Here is a 20753-nt window from a genome sequence, read left to right as displayed (position 1 = left end):
TTCTGTTTCAAACAGCAGAAAATGTTTTCTGTCAGTCTTCTTACAAAGATAATACCCTGCTGTATATCATTCATGCAAGGATCAAATGATCTAAGGGTGGAAGCTGAATATGGCTAGGAAAACCCCAGTAAGAAACTTGAGAACCTTTATGATGGAGATCAATAAAAAGAGCACAAGGCTTCAGTTGACAAAATGATAATACAGAACAAAAACCTGGGCTGTTTGTTCTGCTTTTAAGTAAGTAAAAAAGAAAAGGCCATTTCATGAAACCAAAAAATAGCAAGTTAAGAAATGAGAGAGAATATTTCCTCCATATACCAACATACCCATGAAGCTTGATAATTTTAGTAGTCTAGTTTCTTATCTCTGAAATACTATTATGTTAGGAATGGACAATCATAATTGAGAACAAAGCAGAGAATGACAATGGAATTAAGAAATATGAGTTGGAGAGACACTTTTTCTTTCATCAGCTGTTCCCTGGAGTGTCACAGCATTTGGCCAGTATACACTATACTGGATTTCTCTCAAATTTAGTCAGTCTATGTTATTGCAACATTATTTTTGACATAATGGCTACTAGCAAGGTCACTGCAATAGATAAGTTATTGGTCTGATCAATGCCTGCTTTGCAAAGTGCTGTAATGCTGATTAACAACCTTTCTCATATGTGTGCAGACTAGTATTAATTCAACTACAACTCCCATCAGTCCTAACCAGCAAGGCCAGTTGGTCAAGGATGATGAGAGTTATAGTCCAAAGTATCTCGAAGGCATGGAATTGAGGAAACCCAGCTGTATGATAGTAAGTAAAACTGTGTTACATGCAATTTTAGTCTTTGTGTGACTGGAGTACTGAAGCAAGGAGAATTGGTTCAAAACTGCAGTTAAGCATGGAGTTGTAAAGTCTAACAATGAGGTCTGTAAGATCAGGTCTGCCAATTCTGGTAGCAGTAGCAGTAAAGGCAGATATCTTCTGCCAATACCTCCAAGGCTTTCTGCACATATAAAATCATGATTAGACATGTCATAACACATTTTTTTGAAAATCTTTTTTTGTGGACACATCAACAGTGGCAAATTCATATTATGCTCAAGCAAGATCTCTGCCTCATCTCTACTCCACTCATTCCAATGGATTAATCTGCAAATTCAAATATAAAAGTTAGCATTAACAATGGAAAGCATCTCAATTTAGTTTCTATATGAAGCTAAGAATATGAATTAATAGGATATTGTATGTGCTCCACACTACTAAGAAAAGCAGCTGTAACTCACTGTATATAAAATGATTAGCATTTAAAATTTCAGATGTTACTGTGCAGAGATCCTGTTCAAACATTGTAGCTTGAGACGACTCTAGAAGATGGTTGCATGTTCTTTTACATGGCACAAATTATGGACAACTGTTGCCCCTGCTTCAACAACATTGAGATTTTGTCATGTGAGATATTTCAGAGCAGCAGGTATCAATCAGTTCACACTTTGAATGTATAGAACAGGAAAGGAATGAAAGAAGAAGAAAAGCATTAACAGAAATATGTACTGTAGCATGGAGGGTATCAATGTCTTCTCCATATCTTGAACTGAAGTATGCTATTAAAGTGGCACACTATTTTTAACATGCCATTTCCTTTTTTTTTAAATGAAATATAGGTGCTAAGGGTATATACATTCAAAGATTTTATTTCTTTTTTTCTACTATGAAAAAGTGTTGAATGCCAATGTATGGGATCATGATCCCCTTCCTATGTCCCGCTTAATATTAGCCAATATTAATCTCTTAATTTATGCGATCTATAGAAAGTCCAAAGAATCTCCACCTTCTGGAGATATACAAAATCCAATAGTGGCTGGCTGCCAGAATGCAGAATGCAGAATGCAGAATTGTTATAGTTTTAGCCCTATAGAGCATGACACTTCAACTCCAATTATGGTGATAATTGAATAGCTAATGCATCTTATATTTAGTCATTCCTCTTCGTGACTTGCATACATACTCATTAGCACCTACCCACAAGTGTTACCATGTAAATTAGCTCTTGGCTATGAACTATAAAGTGATGATTTATAGTTTTAGCTTAGTATAGCACCTACATCAAGCGTTAGTATTTCAAAATTATCACCGCTGAAGCCTTATTGAATAGATCACTTAATGCACACTCCAACACAACCACATTTTAGTATTTGTGCAGAATTAAATTCTTACACAATGTTGCAGTATATAATCTATATGTAAATTGCCTGAGACTGAGAGTAGGAGGAAGAAGTAGGTAGCATATCTCTGTTGTGTATGCTGTTTATCAATTTGATTTTTTTTAAAAAAATGACTAATTTGAGGAACAGAGATGAGTTCAAAGGCTGAAATAATAGAAAAGTAAAAGGTTGCATCCAACATTGCATCAGTGGCTTTCCACTCACATAATGGGACTTCCCCTTCCTCTCTTCTCCCTGCATGCCATCAAAAACTCTCTGGAGCATATTTTGTGGGTGCAAAGAGAGCATTAATCACAACATGCTGAGAAGGGAGGAGAAACTGCTGCATTGGGGCATAAAGTTTGTTCTTATCTTGATTTATCAGGCCAAGAGATGTACATCTGGGCCAGGCCCTGTTTTCTAATTTAATATCTCAGATCACAGAAAAGTACTACCCTAAATCCTAATTAAATTTCTCCACAGGTTCTTTATTTAGTGGTTATCAGGGACAGATTGCACCTTTAATAACACTTTAAAAAACCCGAAACCTCTGTTCACAGCATTAAGTCATATCTCTTCATTGTTCTAAGCAGTATTATCCACAGTCACAGTCAGGTTCAGGGTTTCATTCAAGAATATAAATTAAAATTAACTGAAAGTCTTGAATCTCAGTTTTGGTCCCATGGAGCAGAATTAATTTTCCTTGGTTAAAGTTTTTTGTTGTTTTCTTGCTGAACTAAAACAACAAGAGGATTTAAATAGACATTGAAATGCAGAGAGCACAAACTACAATAAAATATGCTGTAGCTGTTTTTCTCGCTAATACCATGAAGTTACAAAGCTGGAGCACATTTCATGGCTCATTTTGACTGCAAGACACCAGTTTTTTGTTCAACAGAGAGCCAACCTAGGTATTTACTTAATATGAAGCATTCATCTACATATCTTGTTTTTCCTGAAATAGTTACAGGTGCATGAGAGCCTGAACCTTACTAGGATGACAGCATGTGGGAAGGAGAGACATACCGTACCTGTTCACTTCTCTCTCACACACACATTCTTTATTTCAGTCCAAAGACTCACAAAGACATTTTCAAAAGCAAAATAATACAGAAATACAGGGAAAGGGTTCCAAGGCGGTTGCTTGTTTTATCCAGAGCATATAGGTTTTTATTCACTTCTCTGCCAAGAATCAAGATTATCTCATATGGCTAGGAGCCTTAAAAAAATGAGGACATCGCTGCCCTGTCCCCGTCCCCACCTTGGCCACATCACTGAGCTGGACAAGGTTTAGAATAAGTGTAAATCTCTCCTTACTCCATTCCATCATGTTCCTAGAATCCCCTTTGCTTATGTAAGTTCTGCCAGCTGAGCCCTGGCTGAGCCAAGGCGAGGGACTTAACATCAGTGCAACTCTGGATGAGCCCTGGCTCAGCTGAGAAAGCCCAAGATCTGCCTAATTCAGACTCACTCATCTCAGCAGATCTTGTGTTTGGCTTGATACTTGGTTGCAAGTACAATTAGCAAGAATCTATCATCTTTTAAAAGTAGGATTGGAACTGGCCCCTCGCATATATTGCTCAGTTCACTTCTGCCCTCTATTTGCTGTTTTCTGCTTTGCTTATGCAACAATTTGAGGTGTTCATAGTTTGTTTTGTTTTAGGCAATGAGACTTGATGCACACATACATGTTTGCCTTATCGTCCTCACCCATTTTATCTTTTGTCCAGTTTGGAGCAATATTTACTCAAGAGCTTTGAGCAAAATGAGGGATGCAGGGATAGTGAATTGAATAATAATGCACAAAATGTTCTCCTTGCTGGTTAGTGAACACAGCATCTTCCTTTAAATCCAGACAGAAAATTGCTAATAGGAACCATTCTGGAATCCTGAATGGAAACAAGTATTTTGAATTGATGGCATCTGTGAGTCTGCTGTAATAGCACACTTAGGGAAATCTTTGAAGTGGAATAAAACATTGACTATTTTTAAAAACAAACAAACAAACACATAAATAAATCACAGGCCAGCCAAACACATTATACCAAATAAAAGTGGCAGCATAATTTCATATTTATCATTTATTAATTTATAAGGCTTTTCAGAATAGTCACATCACAAAGTGATGTATAGTCACTAAAATATATCCTTAATATCAGCACTAGCTGCCCATCTGCAAACAACCTGGATCAAGGTTCTTGTGTTAATTTACAAGGCACTGATTGTACCACCAGAACCTTTGTATCCTACCTCGATAACTGAGATCAACTATGGTTGTTTCCCAACCTGGTAAGGTTCGGTGATACCAACATGAAACTAAGCCTTCAGTGTTATTGACCATCTTGTAGAATGCTCTCCCAGTAAACATTCAGCAGACATCATTAGCATTTGTTTGCAAATACTTGCTGAAAACTTTTCTTTGCTGACAATCTTGTGCAGACAACTAAAATAAAATTGTACAGTTCCCTGGTGACCTGTGATGTCCATTTTTATGTAGTTTATTGTGTTTATGTGTGTATACTGCTTTTACATTTTTGTTATGAAATTGCAGTATATAAGCATAAAGGAGTAAAATATCAACTGTGAAATACAGCAATTAAATCTCATTACAATCAGACAAATTAACAGGCTAAAACTATCATTGGACACATGCCCAAAGAGCCGCCCTCATGTTTTAATCCTCGAAGATTTTTCTGAAAATGTATGGCTTTATATCTCATTTAAAAGAGGTCAGCAATGAGACTTGCCTGACTTGACCCACAATTGCTCATTCTCACTCTTAAGGCTTAGCTGGCAATTAATACCAGTCTGCTCTTAATCTGTTTGTTTTTATTATTATTGTAGAAATCTTGGTTTTACTGCATTTTTTATTACACCAATTTGTGACTTTTAGATGAAAAGTTGCTTAAAGGTATTTTTAAAAAATAAACAGAACATAGTAGTTCATATTTCCACCATCACTTCCATATATTTGCACTTTTCCTGCTTACAGTTTTCTGCAGCTATCAGTGAACAGTTTGATGAGCTCTTGCCTCCAGACAGATTTTAAAAACAAAACAAAAGGAAAGTATTAATACCAAGTAAAGCTATGGTGTGAAATAGTCTGTTCCAGATTTGTTGCTAAAAATAGTTATGAATTGGTAAACGAAAGGCAGGATCTTCCATGGTCCTTGAAATAAATCTAGGTTAGTTTTACCTGCTTACAATTTTTTTACCTGCTTAAAATTACCGGTAATGTTCCTGATCATACTGATAAATGAATGGGAAAGAAATGCAGCATTTGGTTGTGGAACTCAAAGAGATCCCAGTTATGTCACAACTAGAGGGGAAAGCATTGTATAATGTAGTGGGCATTTATAAGCAAAACTAATGGAGAAAAATTATTGGGAGCTCATGCACACTGCAATATTTTGCTATGCCTAATGACTAGTGCAATAAAATCAGGCACAGGTCTGGGCTTTTAAGCTCCGTGTCTAAGTGCGTCCTCTTCGCCCCGGCACTTTCACCAGGAAAACCCATGTTTACTGCTGAATTGGAGAAAGCAGCAATCCATGGAAAACCCAGTTTTCGTTTGCTCTGATTCAGCAGTAAAATGCGAGTTTTCCTATGGAAAACGCCGGGGGAGGGGCCAAAACAAAATCCCTTATCAGATCAGACATGGAGCTTTAAATCCAGGCCAGACCTGTGCCCAGAAACATGGCAAAAAATGAAAATTGGATGTGCCCTAACTACTCACCAGTGCAATACAGTCATACCTCTGGTTACGTTCGCTGCGGGTTGCGTACATCACGGGATACGAACGCACCAAACCCAGAAGTACCGGAACGGGTTACTTCTGAGTTCGGTGATTTGCACATGTGCAGAAGTGCCAAATCACGCGGCGAGCATGCACAGATTCAGCGGTTCGGGTTGCGCACTGCTCAGGTTGCGAATCGGGCTCCAGAACAGATCCCATTCGCATCCAGAGGTACCACTGTATCCATTTGTGCTTTTGTACAGACAATATTCCGTACTTATATGGAATTATCCTGAATCTGGCATTCATAGATTAGATTCTGACTACTTCCATCCTGGATGATTACCTCATCACCTCCCCCCCCCCTTACTTCCACAGGTAGATCTGACACCTGCCAAAAATCCTTACTGACAAAGTGCTGTGATTAGGTTGATCTTATGACTTCAAAGGCACTTCATCAACAATCCTGCCCCACTCATCTAGGTCTGTCCATAGGATATGACTAAGCTGTTAACAAATTTCAAAGGACTAATAATATAGAAACAAAAAATGTCCTTAGACCACAAATGAACCTATCAGTTAAATTGTTCTGCAGTGCCATCTAGTGGGAAATACATATAACAATTTTGCCCAGAGGGGGAAATGGATTATATTATAGTACTAATACTTCCCCCACTTTATTTTAGACCATAGCCCAACTTGATTAACTTTCATGCACATAGAAATAATTTTTTTAAATGATCATCTGTATTGCACACAAATAGTGAGTTTTTCTTCTCTCCCAAATAGTAATTACAAATCCTGTTGCAGACTATTATCTCTTACAATATATGAAAAAATCTTTCAGATTATTGTTCCTATTGAGCAGTGAAACAAGAATCAAAGTAGGAAAAACGTTTTAAGAGATGCTAGAGGAAGGCTTCATGCAAAATGTCCCAGGTTCAATCCTTTGCATATTCTGGTAGGCTGGAAAAGACCCCTAGCTGAAACATAGGAGATCTGTTGCTCTTCAGTGCAGACAGTCCCAACCTAGATGTTTATAATTCATCTCACTATGTTCCTGTGAGCAAAGAGGAAAACAGAGTGGCTTCTTGAAGAGTCAAAGGAAGTGAAGGGGGGAAAGCAGCATAGAAACCTGATATAAAGAAGGTGATGCATTGATTTACATATTTCAATTACAATTTCTGATTCGCTGCTAGAAAAGATCAGGCAGTAACAGAACAATTTATAGGTCTTCACTTTAAAATGCGGTGGAGTACAGGATCAGGTTTAAGGTGCTGGTTTTGACCTTTAAAGCCCTATGCAGCTTAGGACCCTCGTAACGGGGCCGCCTCTCCTGGTATGCCCCGCGGAGGACCTTAATGTCCACAAATAACAACATTCTGGAGATTCTGAGCCATAAGGTGGTTAGATTGGTCTCGACTAGGGCCAGGGCCTTTTCAGTACTGGCCCCAACTTGGTGGAATGCTCTTTCATAGGAGACAAGGGCCCTCCGGGGATTTGACATCTTTCCACAGGGCCTGAAAGACAGAGCTGTGCCGCTTGGCCTTTGGGTTGGATTCAGTTTGACCCCTGTGTTTTCCTCCATCATGGTTTTGATTTATAGACTACTTAAAATGAGGCTGCATTTTAAATTTTAATATTGTATTTTAATCTGTATTAATTGTTTTCTTTTCTTTTATGTCTTATTGTAATTTTATTGGTGATAGCCGCCCTGAGCCCAGTTTTGACTGGGGAGGGTGGGGTATAAATAAAAAATTATTATTATTATTATTATTATTATTATTATTATTATTATTATTAAAATGACTGCATGTTTGCTTTGCGTGTCCATTACAATTCCAAATTAAGGAGCCCTTACCTTTAACAAGAAGTGTGGTGAAACCTTGATTGCTAATTGGCCAGGCAACTGCAATTAATATTGCCTTTCATCTAATTATTTTTGTGGAAATTTATACCCTCTGTATTGTGCCTTGGTCAGACTACTGGAGTACTGTGTCCAGTTCTGGGGTCCACAGTTCAGTGGCATAGTGTTGGGGGGGGGTGTCTGTTGCCCCCGGCTCCTTTTTTGAGTGGGCATAACCAGGCACCTCCACTATAGTTCCCTTATCAAGGGGAGCTGTGCCCTTGCTGGCCTTTGGGGTTGGGGCATGGGCGGCAGCAGCAGCTGCTCCGCCTGGGAGCGGAAGCATCGGGAAGGTGGTACCACTGCCCCTCTCCAATTCTGTGATTGCGGTGGCGCTGCCTCTTTCCAAGGGGGCACATTTGGGGAGCCCTGCAGCTGAGGGAGGAATGAGTCCCTTTGGCCATGTTGCCTTGCGGGACCAATGCAGCTTGTTCCTCCGCACACCTGTTGTGCCGAGGGAGAAACGAGCTCCATTGGCCACGGCCCCTTGCAGTGCCAGTGGAGCTCATTTCTCCCTCCATGCGCCTTGCAGGCTGAGGGAGAAATGAACTTCCTTGTCCACAGCGCCTCCTGGGGTTGGAGTCAATGGAGCTCATTCGCCTGCACTCTGGGCACTGGTGTCCAGCGCACAGAGGAATGAGCACCATCAGCCCTGACCCTGTGAGGCGCTCTGGCCAAGGGAGCTCATTTTTCCCAGTTTGCCCCAGGAGCTATGGGCTCATGCTACGTCACTGCCACAGTTTGGTAAAGAGGAGACTTAGAGGAGATGTGATAGCCATCTTCAATTATCTAAAGGGCTGTCACATGAAGGATGTAGCAAGCTTGTCTTCTTCTGCTCCAGAGACTAAGTCTCTAACCAATGGCTTCAAGTTACAAGAAGGAAGATTCCAACTAATCATCAAGAATAACTTTCAGATAGTAAGAGCTGTTCAACAGTGGAACCGACTCCCATGAGAGTTGGTGGACTTCCTTCCTTGTCGGTTTGTAAGCAGACGTTGGATTGCCATCTGTCATAGATGCTTTAGTTGAGATTTCTTCATTTCAGGGGGTTGGTCCAACTCTACAATTCTATTATTCTATGATTCCATATTTCAGTTTCCTGTTCATTATGTTGCTTTGAATGTATACTTTATATTTCACCTTCTTCAGTAGTGCTTTGTTGTCTATTGTTTTATTTGGTGTTTTAATTAGTTGCAAACCACTTTGAGAATTTTTATTAAAAATATAAGTGGTGTACAAACTGAATGAACGAACGAATCAAAGTAAGGAGGTCAGAGAGAAGACGCCAGCAATTTCTCATAAGATTTAGACAGCGATAAATAGATGTATTGGCAATAACTCCCAGTGAACTGAAAAGGATTTGGTTCTGAGTAAGCATGCTTATGATCATGCTGTTAGCAAAGCTTACTTTCCAAAGCAGACATCTGAGCCCAAAGTCTTTTAGCAATGCCCATTCCTTTCATTATTGACATTAAGCCACCATTTTGAAGAGCAATATGATCACTGAGATCATAAAGCACATTATAGAAATGGAAAATTGAAGTATCTCTTGAAAGGAACATCAGCCTTTTGTTTAACATTCTGTTTAAGTCCCCAGTTCTTCAAGGGAGGAGAATTAAAGTGAGATGGGAGAAGAAAAGAGAAATGCATACCCTTCTTTCTAAAGTGTTCATGCGCTAAAATGCTTTCAGTGTAAAGTGCCCTCCATTCCTCCTCAGAACACTCATGTCCGCTCTAGAGAAAGAAGTAACATTGTCTTTGGGAAGAATAAAAACTCTCGGGTCTAGTTATGTAACTTTCACTGAACCTGATTTTGTATTGTGTTGACTATCCTTTTGTATGTAAAGCTTGTCTGAGCACAGAGCTGTGTAGAAGTAAGGCATCAGCTCCAAATAATCCCTTGATACTAGTTTAAGCATTAAGGTGACTTGGTTCCACTTGTACTAAAAGTGCTTCTTATTTAAAGCTGCCAAAATGAATGCACAGTAGCTAAGATTTGGGCTTGCACTATTTTTCTCTTCTGTTCAGGCAAAATTGGTATGCACTGACACAGCTGTAAATATAGTAAAACAATGCATGAAAATGAAGTCCTTTTGTATACATATTAGTATTTCATTTTCCCACCAGTATTTTTTTTAAAAAAAGAAGAAAATGGAAATAAATTAGTCACTGGGTTAAAATGCTTTGCCATGTCAGTTTTTAGTTATATGTTTCCGAGCCTTCTGGGATCACTTTATTACACACTTCACTGCTCACTAACAGATTCTTCCCTGCAAAATCAGTGACAGTGCACTTTATTTATTTATTACATTTATATTCCACCTTTCCTTCAAGGAGCTCCATGAAGCATACGTAATTCTCCCTATGTTATCCTCACAACAACCCTATGAGATAGGATAGGCTGAGAGCAAGTGGTCCCAGGTCACTCAATGAACTTCATAGCCAAGTGGGATTGAAATATTGGGGTTCCATATCCGCGTCCAACATTCTAACCACTACACCACACTCACTGCTGCTTTGTGCATCCATGTGTGTACATAATGCTGGCACCTCTGATTTAAAAAATCAGTTTGTCAGCATAGTCACACTAGCTAACTCTATGCCCCATGTCATGCTTTCTGCTGGCCCTTCCTCAATACATGCATAGAGCTGCACCTGTACATGATAGCATGTTTAGATGCTATCACTTGTTCATTTATTAAATTGCCCTTCACCTGAGCATCAAGGAGTAAAGCAGAGCCCAGAAGCATTCCCAAGCTACGTGCCTGGTTGTTCAAAAGCGCCATCAATAACAGAACACATATTCTCTCCCAGTTTTAAAAGAGTGAAGTGGCACGACACCTGCAAAATACTCCAATGTAAAAGACCCCAAATACAGCCTCTGCCTTTGTAATACTGTGAACGATTCTGAACAGCCCCACAAACACAATTGCCCACACTGTCTTTCTAGCTTCAAATGCATGTAGTTACTTCTATAGTTTTTAAAACCAAGGTTTGCTAGTTAATATTTACTTAAGTTTATTATAGAGGAAGGGACGCGGGTGGCGCTGTGGGTTAAACCACAGAGCCTAGGGCTTGCCGATCAGAAGGTCAGCTGTTCGAATCCCCGCGACGGGGTGAGCTCCCGTTGCTCAGTCCCAGCTCCTGCTAATGTAGCAGTTCGAAAGCATGTCAAAGTGCAAGTAGATATATAGGTACCGCTACAGTGGGAAGGTAAACGGCATTTCCGTGTGCTGCTCTGGTTCACCAGAAGCGGCTTAGTCATGCTGGCCGCATGACCCGGAAGCTGTACGGCGGCTCCCTTGGCAAATAATGTGAGGTGAGCGCCTAATGGTCAGGGGTCCCTTTACCTTTTTATTATAGGGGAAGAAAGATACCTACCTCCTTGCCGTGATGCTAAACAAATTCTTGACTTTTTACTCTTTCCTTGTACTGTTACTGTTCATTTCCAGGGCTCTCTTGTACTTCCCAGACCGGATTATTCTACCACTACCTTATGTTACCTTTTAAGCTTTTTCACTACACCTCTGATTGTGCAATGTGCTTATAACCTTTTCATTCTTTGGCCAGAGTACCAAGACTCCTGTGAAATACGTCCTAGGACACATGATTAATCCACAGTGTAGCAGTGAGTTGATGCCTTTACTCCAGATTCAAGTATTATCAGACTATCCCTTGAAACACTGAGGACTTTCTGTTTAACCTTTTGTCTGCTAGAAGTTGGTGCTGGTGTCCCACATTCATAACATGCATTTACAGCCCACGTTTACTCAAAAATTCAAGGCAATTTTGGAACCACCTTTGCAAATGAAACCATGAGATGAATTATCGGGACATAAGCCTATTAAAAGATTTGCTAATTACTGTTCTGATGACGTTTCTTTTAAGACATTCAAATCAGTATGCCAATATTTAGAAGTAGATTTCCCCACTCAAAAATGTGGCAATCTGGACTGCACCTTGCAAAAGGTTTCAGATAATTACACCTGCCTGGACTGGTGAAGCAACAAATGTAAGTAGCACACGCTTGCCACATATTACCCAGTCTTGGTTTACATAAAGCAAGACAGCTGTCTGGAATGTACATTTGCTATATATAAAAAAAAATGAAGCTGAAGCTCCAATACTTTGGCCACCTCATGAGAAGAGAAGACTCCCTGGAAAAGACCCTGATGTTGGGAAAGATTGAAGACGCAAGGAGAAGGGGACGACAGAGAACAAGATGGTTGGACAGTGTTCTCGAAGAGAACATGAGTCTGACCAAACTGTGGGAGGCAGTGGAAGACAGGAGTGCCTGGTGTGCTATGGTCCATGGGGTCATGAAGAGTCAGACACGACTAAACAACTAAACAACAACATATATTTTCCCCATTCCTTATTAAAATTTTGGTCTTCCTGGTTTCTGATTCTTCCGGACATTTTTGCCATTTCTGCATAGTCCATCAGTTTAATCTGCCATTCTTCTCTGGTGGGGCTTATGTTTTATTTCCATATCTGAGCTGATAGCATCCAGTCGCGTACATAAAAAGTCTCTTCTGGTCCCTTGGAATTTCGGCACCTACAATTTCTAAAAGAAAGCTTCCATTTTTAAAGAAAACATTATTTTTTTATTAAGAAAATCAGTTCATTATATATCATCTTCCTTTTTTCTTTTCTTTTACTACCTTACAGATCCACCACATGTGGTAAAAGGTGCCCTCTTTTCCCTTACATTTCCAGCATGTATTTAACCTTGCTTTATACATTTGCTAGGGGCTAAATACCAGATAGCAAAAAAGGCAATCATGGGAATATAATGATCACAGAACAAATGAATCTAAAAAGTGAAAGATCCCTGAAATGAGATGTATAGAATTAAAGTGAAGAATATAATTAAATATATATTTAATTCTATACATCTCGTTTCAGGGATCTTTCACGGTTTAGATTTGTTCTGTGCTCAGGTTAAATACCAGCAATATATCATTTTCATATAATTTTCTTTCAAAATATGGCATGCTGTAAACTTCAAATCCCGCATCTCGCATGTTGCTAGTTGTATATTATATCCAAAGTCCCTCACCCAGTATATCATAACTGATTTGACCTGTTCGTCTTTAATTTGTTGTAATGATTAATAACAGATAGAAGGATAAATCGCTTTCAAACTGCTCTGTGTCCTGTGCGGCTCCCATTTTTGTCACTGATCATTTTGGTTCAGTGTGGGGTTTTTCGTTTGTTCTTGTCAAATCACCATAGAAAGGCAATGGGGGTGTGAATGGCTGCAGTAGTAGCAACATGGATGCTGGAGAATAAAAAGACCTTCAAACTCTTGATCTTCTCTTTTCATGGAATGAATCCAAAGTACAGAATCGCCAAAGACTTGGAGAACTGCTTCATCCTTTTTCATAATGAATAGTTTAGTAATTCTCAGAGAGATGAGATAATTGTCAGTGCAACCAACGTTCAGAACTAATCATTAAGAAATTTGGAAGGCTTGCCTCTGCTTGAGCAACATTAAAAAATAACAACAGGACAACTATAATAATAAGGCAAAGCCTTGCCACTTTTTATAGGGATTAATGCAGTAGGTGGAATGTAGGTCATTATCATCTCCAAATCTATGTAAAGGCAAAGTTCAAGTGCTGCCATCTGTGTCTGGTTTGGATTTACACATCCAAGGCCTGTAAGGTCACCTCTATCATTTTTGTTGTTGTTTAGCCGTGTCCAACTCTTCGTGACCCCATGGGCCAGAGCACTCCAGGCACTCCTGTCTTCCACTGCCTCTAGTAATTTCCCTTTCAGTGTAGCAGCACTCATGCTTTGAAACTTCCTGCCTTTTAATATCAAGCAGGGTGCCTTCATTGTACTATTTGGAAGCTTGTTCAAAACTTATTTGTTTTTGGAACCCTACCCAGAGATACAATACATACTTGTTTTGAATTTTGTGGATTTTGTAAGTTGCTTGTAAGTTTTGTGAGTTGCTTTTGTAACTTACTTTTTTGTGTAAGTGCTTAACAATTTCAAATAATCATCAGTTGTATTTTGATGATTTTATTATTTCTGTTTTTAAAGTTAGTCAATTTATCAGTATACCTACAACATAGCTGTCAAGTTTCCCCTTTTCTCGCGAAGAAGCCTATTCAGCATAAGGGAATTTCCCTTTAAAAAAGGGAGAACTTGACAGCTATGACCTACAACTCAGTGCCGTGTGACTGTAGTAATGCATGAGGGGCGCAGGTGGCGCTGTTGTCTAAACCACCGAGCCTCTTGAGCTTGCTAATAGTAATCACTGTGTCCCTTTGCACCAGAAGTGGTTTAGTCATGCTGGCCACATGACCCGGAAAGCTGGCTGAGGACAAACACTGGCTCCCTCGGCCTGAAAGTGGAGATGAGCAACACACCCCATAGTCGAATTTGACTGAACTTAACCACCCAAGGGTCCTTTACCTTTACCTTTACCTTAGTAATGCATGAAAACCACTAAAGTGATTCTTCACTGACAATGAAAGATGTAACTTCCTACATCTTTCTGAAATTTCCTTACTACAGGGGTTACAGACGCTTCAGGTTACAGACTTAGGTTAAGAACTTTGCTTCAGGATGAGAACAGAAATCGTGCAGCAGCGGCCCTGCGGCAGTGGAAGGCCCCATTAGCTAAAGTGGTACCTCAGGTTAAGAACAGTTTCAGGTTAAGAATGGACCTCCAGAACAAATTAAGTTCTTAACCTGAGGTATACCACTGTACAAGAAATTGGTTTTGGTTTTTCCAAACCTCCTCCTCAGTTTACTCAATTTAGAATAATCTCAGATTCAGAACTTGTCAAAATTAAAATCTTCAGAATTATCCACAAGGAGTCTTACAAACATCTTTGCAGCTGCACAGTATGGCCTCTTTTCTTCCTGTAACCTTGCCTTGCCCATCTCTATACATTAATAGTTTGTGTTTGATTAGCTATTGATCCACATAGCATTCTTGGGAGAAGTGGGTTTTGTTAATGCCAAACCATACACATACTTAACTATTTTGCAACGCAAATTCCCCTCCATAGGTTTATGAAAGCAGATTTCCAACTGCAGAAATTTCCTATTAGACATCCCACCAACCCACACCAACCTTTGCTTACACCCTGACCCAGTGACTGTTTCTCCATGGGATTCAGTAGCTTTGATTGACTATACAGTAATTAACAGCACAATCCAATAGCCATAGCTGTCAATTTTCGGATTTGAAAATAAGGGATCAGCAGCAGCCTCACCTGTCCCGGGGACAGTCTACGGTATATCTAACAATCCAGGATAGCAGCGAGAAACAGCGCTGGAATAAGGCAATTTCCAGCAAAAAAAAAGGGGGGGGAAGGCTGACAGCTATGGCTTGGAATAAGGGAGTTTCCCACCAAAAAAGGGAGGTTTGACAGCTATGTCAATAGCCCTTGCACTGAAGGAAACCCCAACACAGTGAAAATTATTTAAACTATTTATATCTTGCCTTTTCATCCAGTAAACTTTCAAGGTCACAAACAATAATGAATAGAGAACAATAAATTAAAAACAATGTTACAATAGTGTTTTGAAGGACTCTTGAGTATCCTTATAAAAAAAGAAGTTTTTCACATTATCATTGTACTGTAACATCCCTGAGAGAACTGAATATCTTCCAGCTTCAACCTTGGCATAGCGTTGGCTGACCTCATCACAGAGGTCAAAGGTTTCACTGTGCCTACTTCCAAGCTCAGTAAATCTGCAAAGTTGTTCACAGCAAGCATCTAAACACATTTATAATGTGATACACCTCACCAGATCAAAAAGGCTTCACGCTGGTCTACATGAAGGATTAGGGTTAGGGTTAGGGTTACCATTTCAATCAATGGCTTCAACACTACCCTGTCATTAATAATGTTGTCTCCCACGGGATTCATCTTAAAGTTCTCCTGATCAGGTAGTAATGACCGTTTGATAAAATAACATGGCAGCCTTGATGTATTATGTTCTGAAAGGTGCCAGTGTCTGATGTTCAAGAAGAAAACAACAGATTTTTGTAGCAATCTTGTTTATCAATCTGCAACAGGGTGTGACATATCACCATGTCCCTGATATAATCAAGAAGATTAGAGGTTTATTTATCAAAGTCATACTGTTGCACAAAGGTATAATTAAGAAAAATGACGTGACGTCTTGAATCTCTCTATTAGCAGGAGCAGTAGATGGGAGAGGGCTTCAAAGTTAAGAGCCTTGCTTTTACAGAATAATCAGTGAGTTAATGTGTGTAGGTGAGGAGAAGATTGCGGCAGAAGGACACACCTCAGTTTATAGGCATTCCAGTGAATGTCTGCACAGCATCTACAAAGCCCTATTTTTCCTTGGTCCCTGGTTGCATGAAAAGACTGTTACACCTGTGCATCCATCCTATAGGTTGAATAGGCATAGGTTCACATACATATTCATTTAGTACTTGTATTTCCTGAGAATAGGCATAAGTGTTCAAACTGTGCCTAAAGACATATTCAATGTACAGGATCTTTCCCATGCGTATTTTAACAGAGACATTTGTCTATCTTTAGAAATGTATACAGTGTAGTTAAATTGGTATTGGTTCCCAAAAATGTCCAGTGCAGACAGTATAAATTGCCCACAATATTGCGTGTGCCTAATGATGTGAAAGTCCGGGGGGGGGGGGAATGAGGGAGGGGATCTGTTTTTTCGAAAAAACCTTTGGGAGGAAAATGTTGAACAGTAGCTGTCTTGTGCTCAATGGAAGAGTTGGGTCAGATGCAATTCAATGTCATCTTTTAGAGGACACGAATTTATGATTTGGAGTGATCCTAAATTTATTTTGGGGCACTCCTAGTTCCTTATGCTTTTCTAAATATTTTGGCTATTATTGGCATGGGCACACATTCTCAACAGTCTGCTGCTCACAAGTAAAGCATTGGGCTGGACACCATGCAACAAAATCTTTTTGTGGACAGTCTTCTGGATTTGTAGGTGTATAATCTGGTATAAGCTGAGGCTCCAATACTTTGGCCACCTCATGAGAAGAGAAAAATCCTTGGAAAAGACCCTTATGTTGGGAAAGATTGAGGGCACAAGGAGAAGGGGACGACAGAGGACGAGATAGTTGGACAGTGTTCTCGAAGCTACCAACATGAGTTTGACCAAACTGCAGGAGGCAGTGCAAGACAGGAGTGCCTGGCGTGCTCTGGTCCATGGGGTCATGAAGAGTCGGACACAACTAAACGACTAAACAACAACAACAATCTGGGGTGGCTTAAAAGCTTATGGTAGACATGACTGCCCCAGTTCTTTTATTGTTGTCATTGCTTGGGATTATGTAATTATGAACATTATAGTGGCCAACCAAATGCCTGTAGGAAGCTCTTGAGCAAGTCCTGAGCACAATAGTGTACTCCTCTCTTGTGGTTCCAAGCATTTGGCATTCTGAAGAATTGCTGCCTCAGACTGTGAAGGCAGAACATAGCCATTGTGGCTAGCAGCGATTGCTAGCTCCCCCCCCCCCCACGCCATAATGGATGTTAAGGGTCAGGGACATGTAACCTTTGGTTATTTTAGAAGTTTTCTTATTGAGCTATGTTTTGAACTTCCATGCAAATAGGGAACTGGGAATTACCAACTTCAGCATTATGCAACAATCACCATCTGCATGCATGATGTCATAAATGAGACTTTGTACTTAAAAGCAGATTAGTTCATTCAGATATTTGTTCCCTCCCAGCAAAATTGATATTATCTTTTTTATCATTTGTGAGTATGACAGCACAGATAATTAAGGCATAACTAATCCCTTTTCAGTGATCCTAGATTGTTTACTCATTGGAAATTTTATTAACCTGTCTTTGATTCATTTGTTTTCTTCCCAATGGAGGAAGAAATCTATTTGAAAGTCAAGATAAGAATGTTTAAGCCACTGATTTTTTTACTCTCTCTCTTGCTATTCCTCTATTAACCTCAGTTCTCAAGACCATATTTTAGCCAATGAAATAAGAATTAATATTGATTTGCAGGCAGAGTCGTGAAGCATGTGAAGTATTTTTTTTAATGCCTCTGAGTAGCTTGTGGTTATGTGTGTGTGTGTGTGAATTTGTGGTGTGAGTGGGGAGGGAGGAGTTATGTTTTTGCAGTATGAGGGGAGTTGGGATTTTGTGTATTTAAGGAAATTTGATGATTAGGATCAGTATCCCCCCCCCCCCCGAGAAAAATAGGTTCCGGTACTCACCATGAAGTAAGTGCCACACTTTTTAACCAAAAAAGAGAGAGGTGCCTGTACTCCGTACCCACTGAAAAAGCACTGATTAGGGTGATCTTTTTGCTAATATGAGTTCAAATGAATGGGTTGAACTGTACTTAATGTTCTCGGTAGTGGCACTCGCCTTGTGGAACCCATCAGATGTCAAAGAGAAAAACAGGTACCAGATTTTTAGAAGACATCTCAAGGCAGCCCTGTTTAGGGAGGCTTTTAATGATTTATAGATTATTTTATTTTATTTTTCTGTTGGAAAGCCTCCCAGAGTGGCTGGGGAAACCCAGCCAGATGGGCAGGGTATAAATAATAAATACCTTTACCTTTTTACCTAGTCATTTGTGTAATAAGGCTAAAAGACATGGGCTTCCTCCTGGTTCATTAAGATTCCTTGGCAAAAACACTCGTATGTGAAGCATTTGCATTTCTTGACTGTATTCTCTTTTTCTGTCTGTCTCTTTCTTTCTCTCCCTCCCTGTCCTGCCCCATTTTTCTAGGACTTACTGCTGCAGCATCCCTTGTGTCTTTGGCATGGGCTTTGGCTTCATATCAAAAAGCACTTCGTGATTCCCGTGATGACAAGAAACCAATCAGTTATATGGCTGTGATAATCCAGTTCTGCTGGCATTTCTTCACAATTGCTGCCCGGGTGATTACTTTTGCTCTCTTTGCCTCTGTTTTCCAACTGTATTTTGGGATCTTCATCGTCCTCCACTGGTGCATCATGACCTTCTGGATTGTCCATTGCGAGACGGAGTTCTGCATCACTAAGTGGGAAGAGATTGTCTTCGATATGGTCGTTGGGATCATTTATATCTTTAGTTGGTTCAACGTCAAGGAGGGAAGGACACGCTGTAGGCTTTTCATTTACTATTTTGTGATCCTTTTGGAAAACACTGCCTTGAGTGCTCTTTGGTACCTATACAAGGCTCCTATGATTTCTGATGCATTTGCCATACCGGCACTATGTGTGGTGTTCAGCAGCTTTTTAACCGGCATTGTTTTTATGCTGATGTACTATGCCTTCTTTCATCCCAATGGACCAAGGTTTGGGCAGTCACCAAGCTGTGCTTGTGAGGACTCTGTAGCTGCCTTTACTCTTCCCCCGGAAGTAGCATCAAGTACTTTAAGGTCTATTTCTAATAACAGGAGTGTCACAAGTGACCGGGATCAGAAATTTGCAGAGAGAGATGGGTGTGTGCCTGTTTTTCAGGTGAGACCTACTGCACCTTCTACTCCTTCATCACGGCCACCAAGGATTGAAGAATCTGTCATTAAAATCGATCTCTTCAGGAACAGGTATCCAGCATGGGAGAGACATGTATTGGACAGGAGCCTGAGAAAGGCCATTTTAGCTTTTGAATGTTCGCCTGCTCCTCCACGGCTACAATATAAAGATGATGCCCTTATACAGGAGCGGTTGGAATATGAAACAACATTATAAATACAATTTTTAAAGAGAGCTCAATGCAGCGGCTACGATACATCCAAAATAAAAGGGTGGCAATAGGGCCGTGGCAATAACTTAACTGCATTCTACAACAGAGCAGCAAGAGGTAATAGTATCTGGCTACCATCATGATTATCATTTGATCCGCTGTCCCACAGTCTGTCGGTAATACACCTATAAAGCAGCAGCATCCAAGAGCTTCAAAAAATCTGACTGAGAAATAGACCTAGTCCAGTTACTTCCTATTTCTTTCAAAGTGCACTGCACAGTATTTAAAAGTAAAACAGGAAGGTTTGAATGAGTTGCATCAACATACCAGTTAATGCATTTTTAATTTTATTTTAGAGAAACTTCAACTATTGGTGTTTGCATAGTCATTTACAAAATGGAGAAACAGTCGGGGGGGGGGAAATGTCAAAATAACTTATTTTGCAAAAGGCAATGTTACTGTTAAGTGAACTCTAGTTTCTATAAAAGAAATTATATAAAAAAATATTATTCTCTAGTCTTGAATAGGTAAATCATAAAACATTTGCAAAAGAATTACAATTTGAAAAAGACATTCAGGTGTTTTTTTTCTGAGTCTAGAACTAAATTAAATTCTAATTGAGCAAAATACATGTGTTGCAATCTAAGGAGCTCTTCATATTTATATATTTATTTGCTTTCTTTTATTCTATTTAACAGAAATATTATACATACAATTTCAGGGGTTTGGCATTTTAAAAACAGAAATTCTATGCAGATGGCTCCCCAGCTTTCAGCTAATCTTTAGCAATGTAAATTAAATGATAATCATGATTAAATTTTCAATTACAAAAAAAGATTGAGGAAGAGAAATTACATCAAAACAAGAAGGTATATTTCCTGTATCTAAACTTTTGGTGATCATGTTCAGGACAATATTAAGAGATGAACAGACTTTTAACTTACGTTTTTTTTCGGGATCTGGGATGCATAGCTCTGTGTGTGTGAATGTGTGCAGAAGATGCGATAAGAAACTACAATGTCATACCCTTCTAGTGCCAAACATTGCTGTAACTGCAAAATTGATATTGTTGTTTGAGGGACAGAAAATGGGTGGCACGAGTACTTAAGCAAGAAGCTGGGAAGAACAATCATACTTTCCACATTTGCAGACATCACTATTTTCTTAAGGTGAAAATTGGCTACTTGTCTGTAAGTATCTAAAGTAAACACACATTAAACCAGGCTGTGTGCAACATGTT

At 39.5% G+C, this 20753-nt stretch overlaps 1 protein-coding gene across 1 annotated transcript in view; it reads left to right on the top strand.

The window, feature by feature from the left end:
• XKR4 (XK related 4) overlaps positions 1 to 19976 on the top strand; it is a 113724-nt gene extending 93748 nt beyond the window's left edge. The window contains exon 3 of the mRNA XM_035125926.2: positions 18572 to 19976. Within this exon, the coding sequence (XP_034981817.1) occupies positions 18572 to 19518 (947 nt within the window). The 3' untranslated portion in view covers positions 19519 to 19976. The remainder of the gene's footprint in view (positions 1 to 18571) is intronic.
• Positions 19977 to 20753: the final 777 nt, after the last annotated feature.

The sequence above is a fragment of the Zootoca vivipara genome, chromosome 8, assembly GCF_963506605.1.
Source record: "Zootoca vivipara chromosome 8, rZooViv1.1, whole genome shotgun sequence".
Lineage (NCBI taxonomy): Eukaryota > Metazoa > Chordata > Lepidosauria > Squamata > Lacertidae > Zootoca > Zootoca vivipara.
The sequence above is the reverse complement of the archived record's forward strand: the minus strand, read 5'-3'. Positions and strand labels throughout refer to the sequence as shown.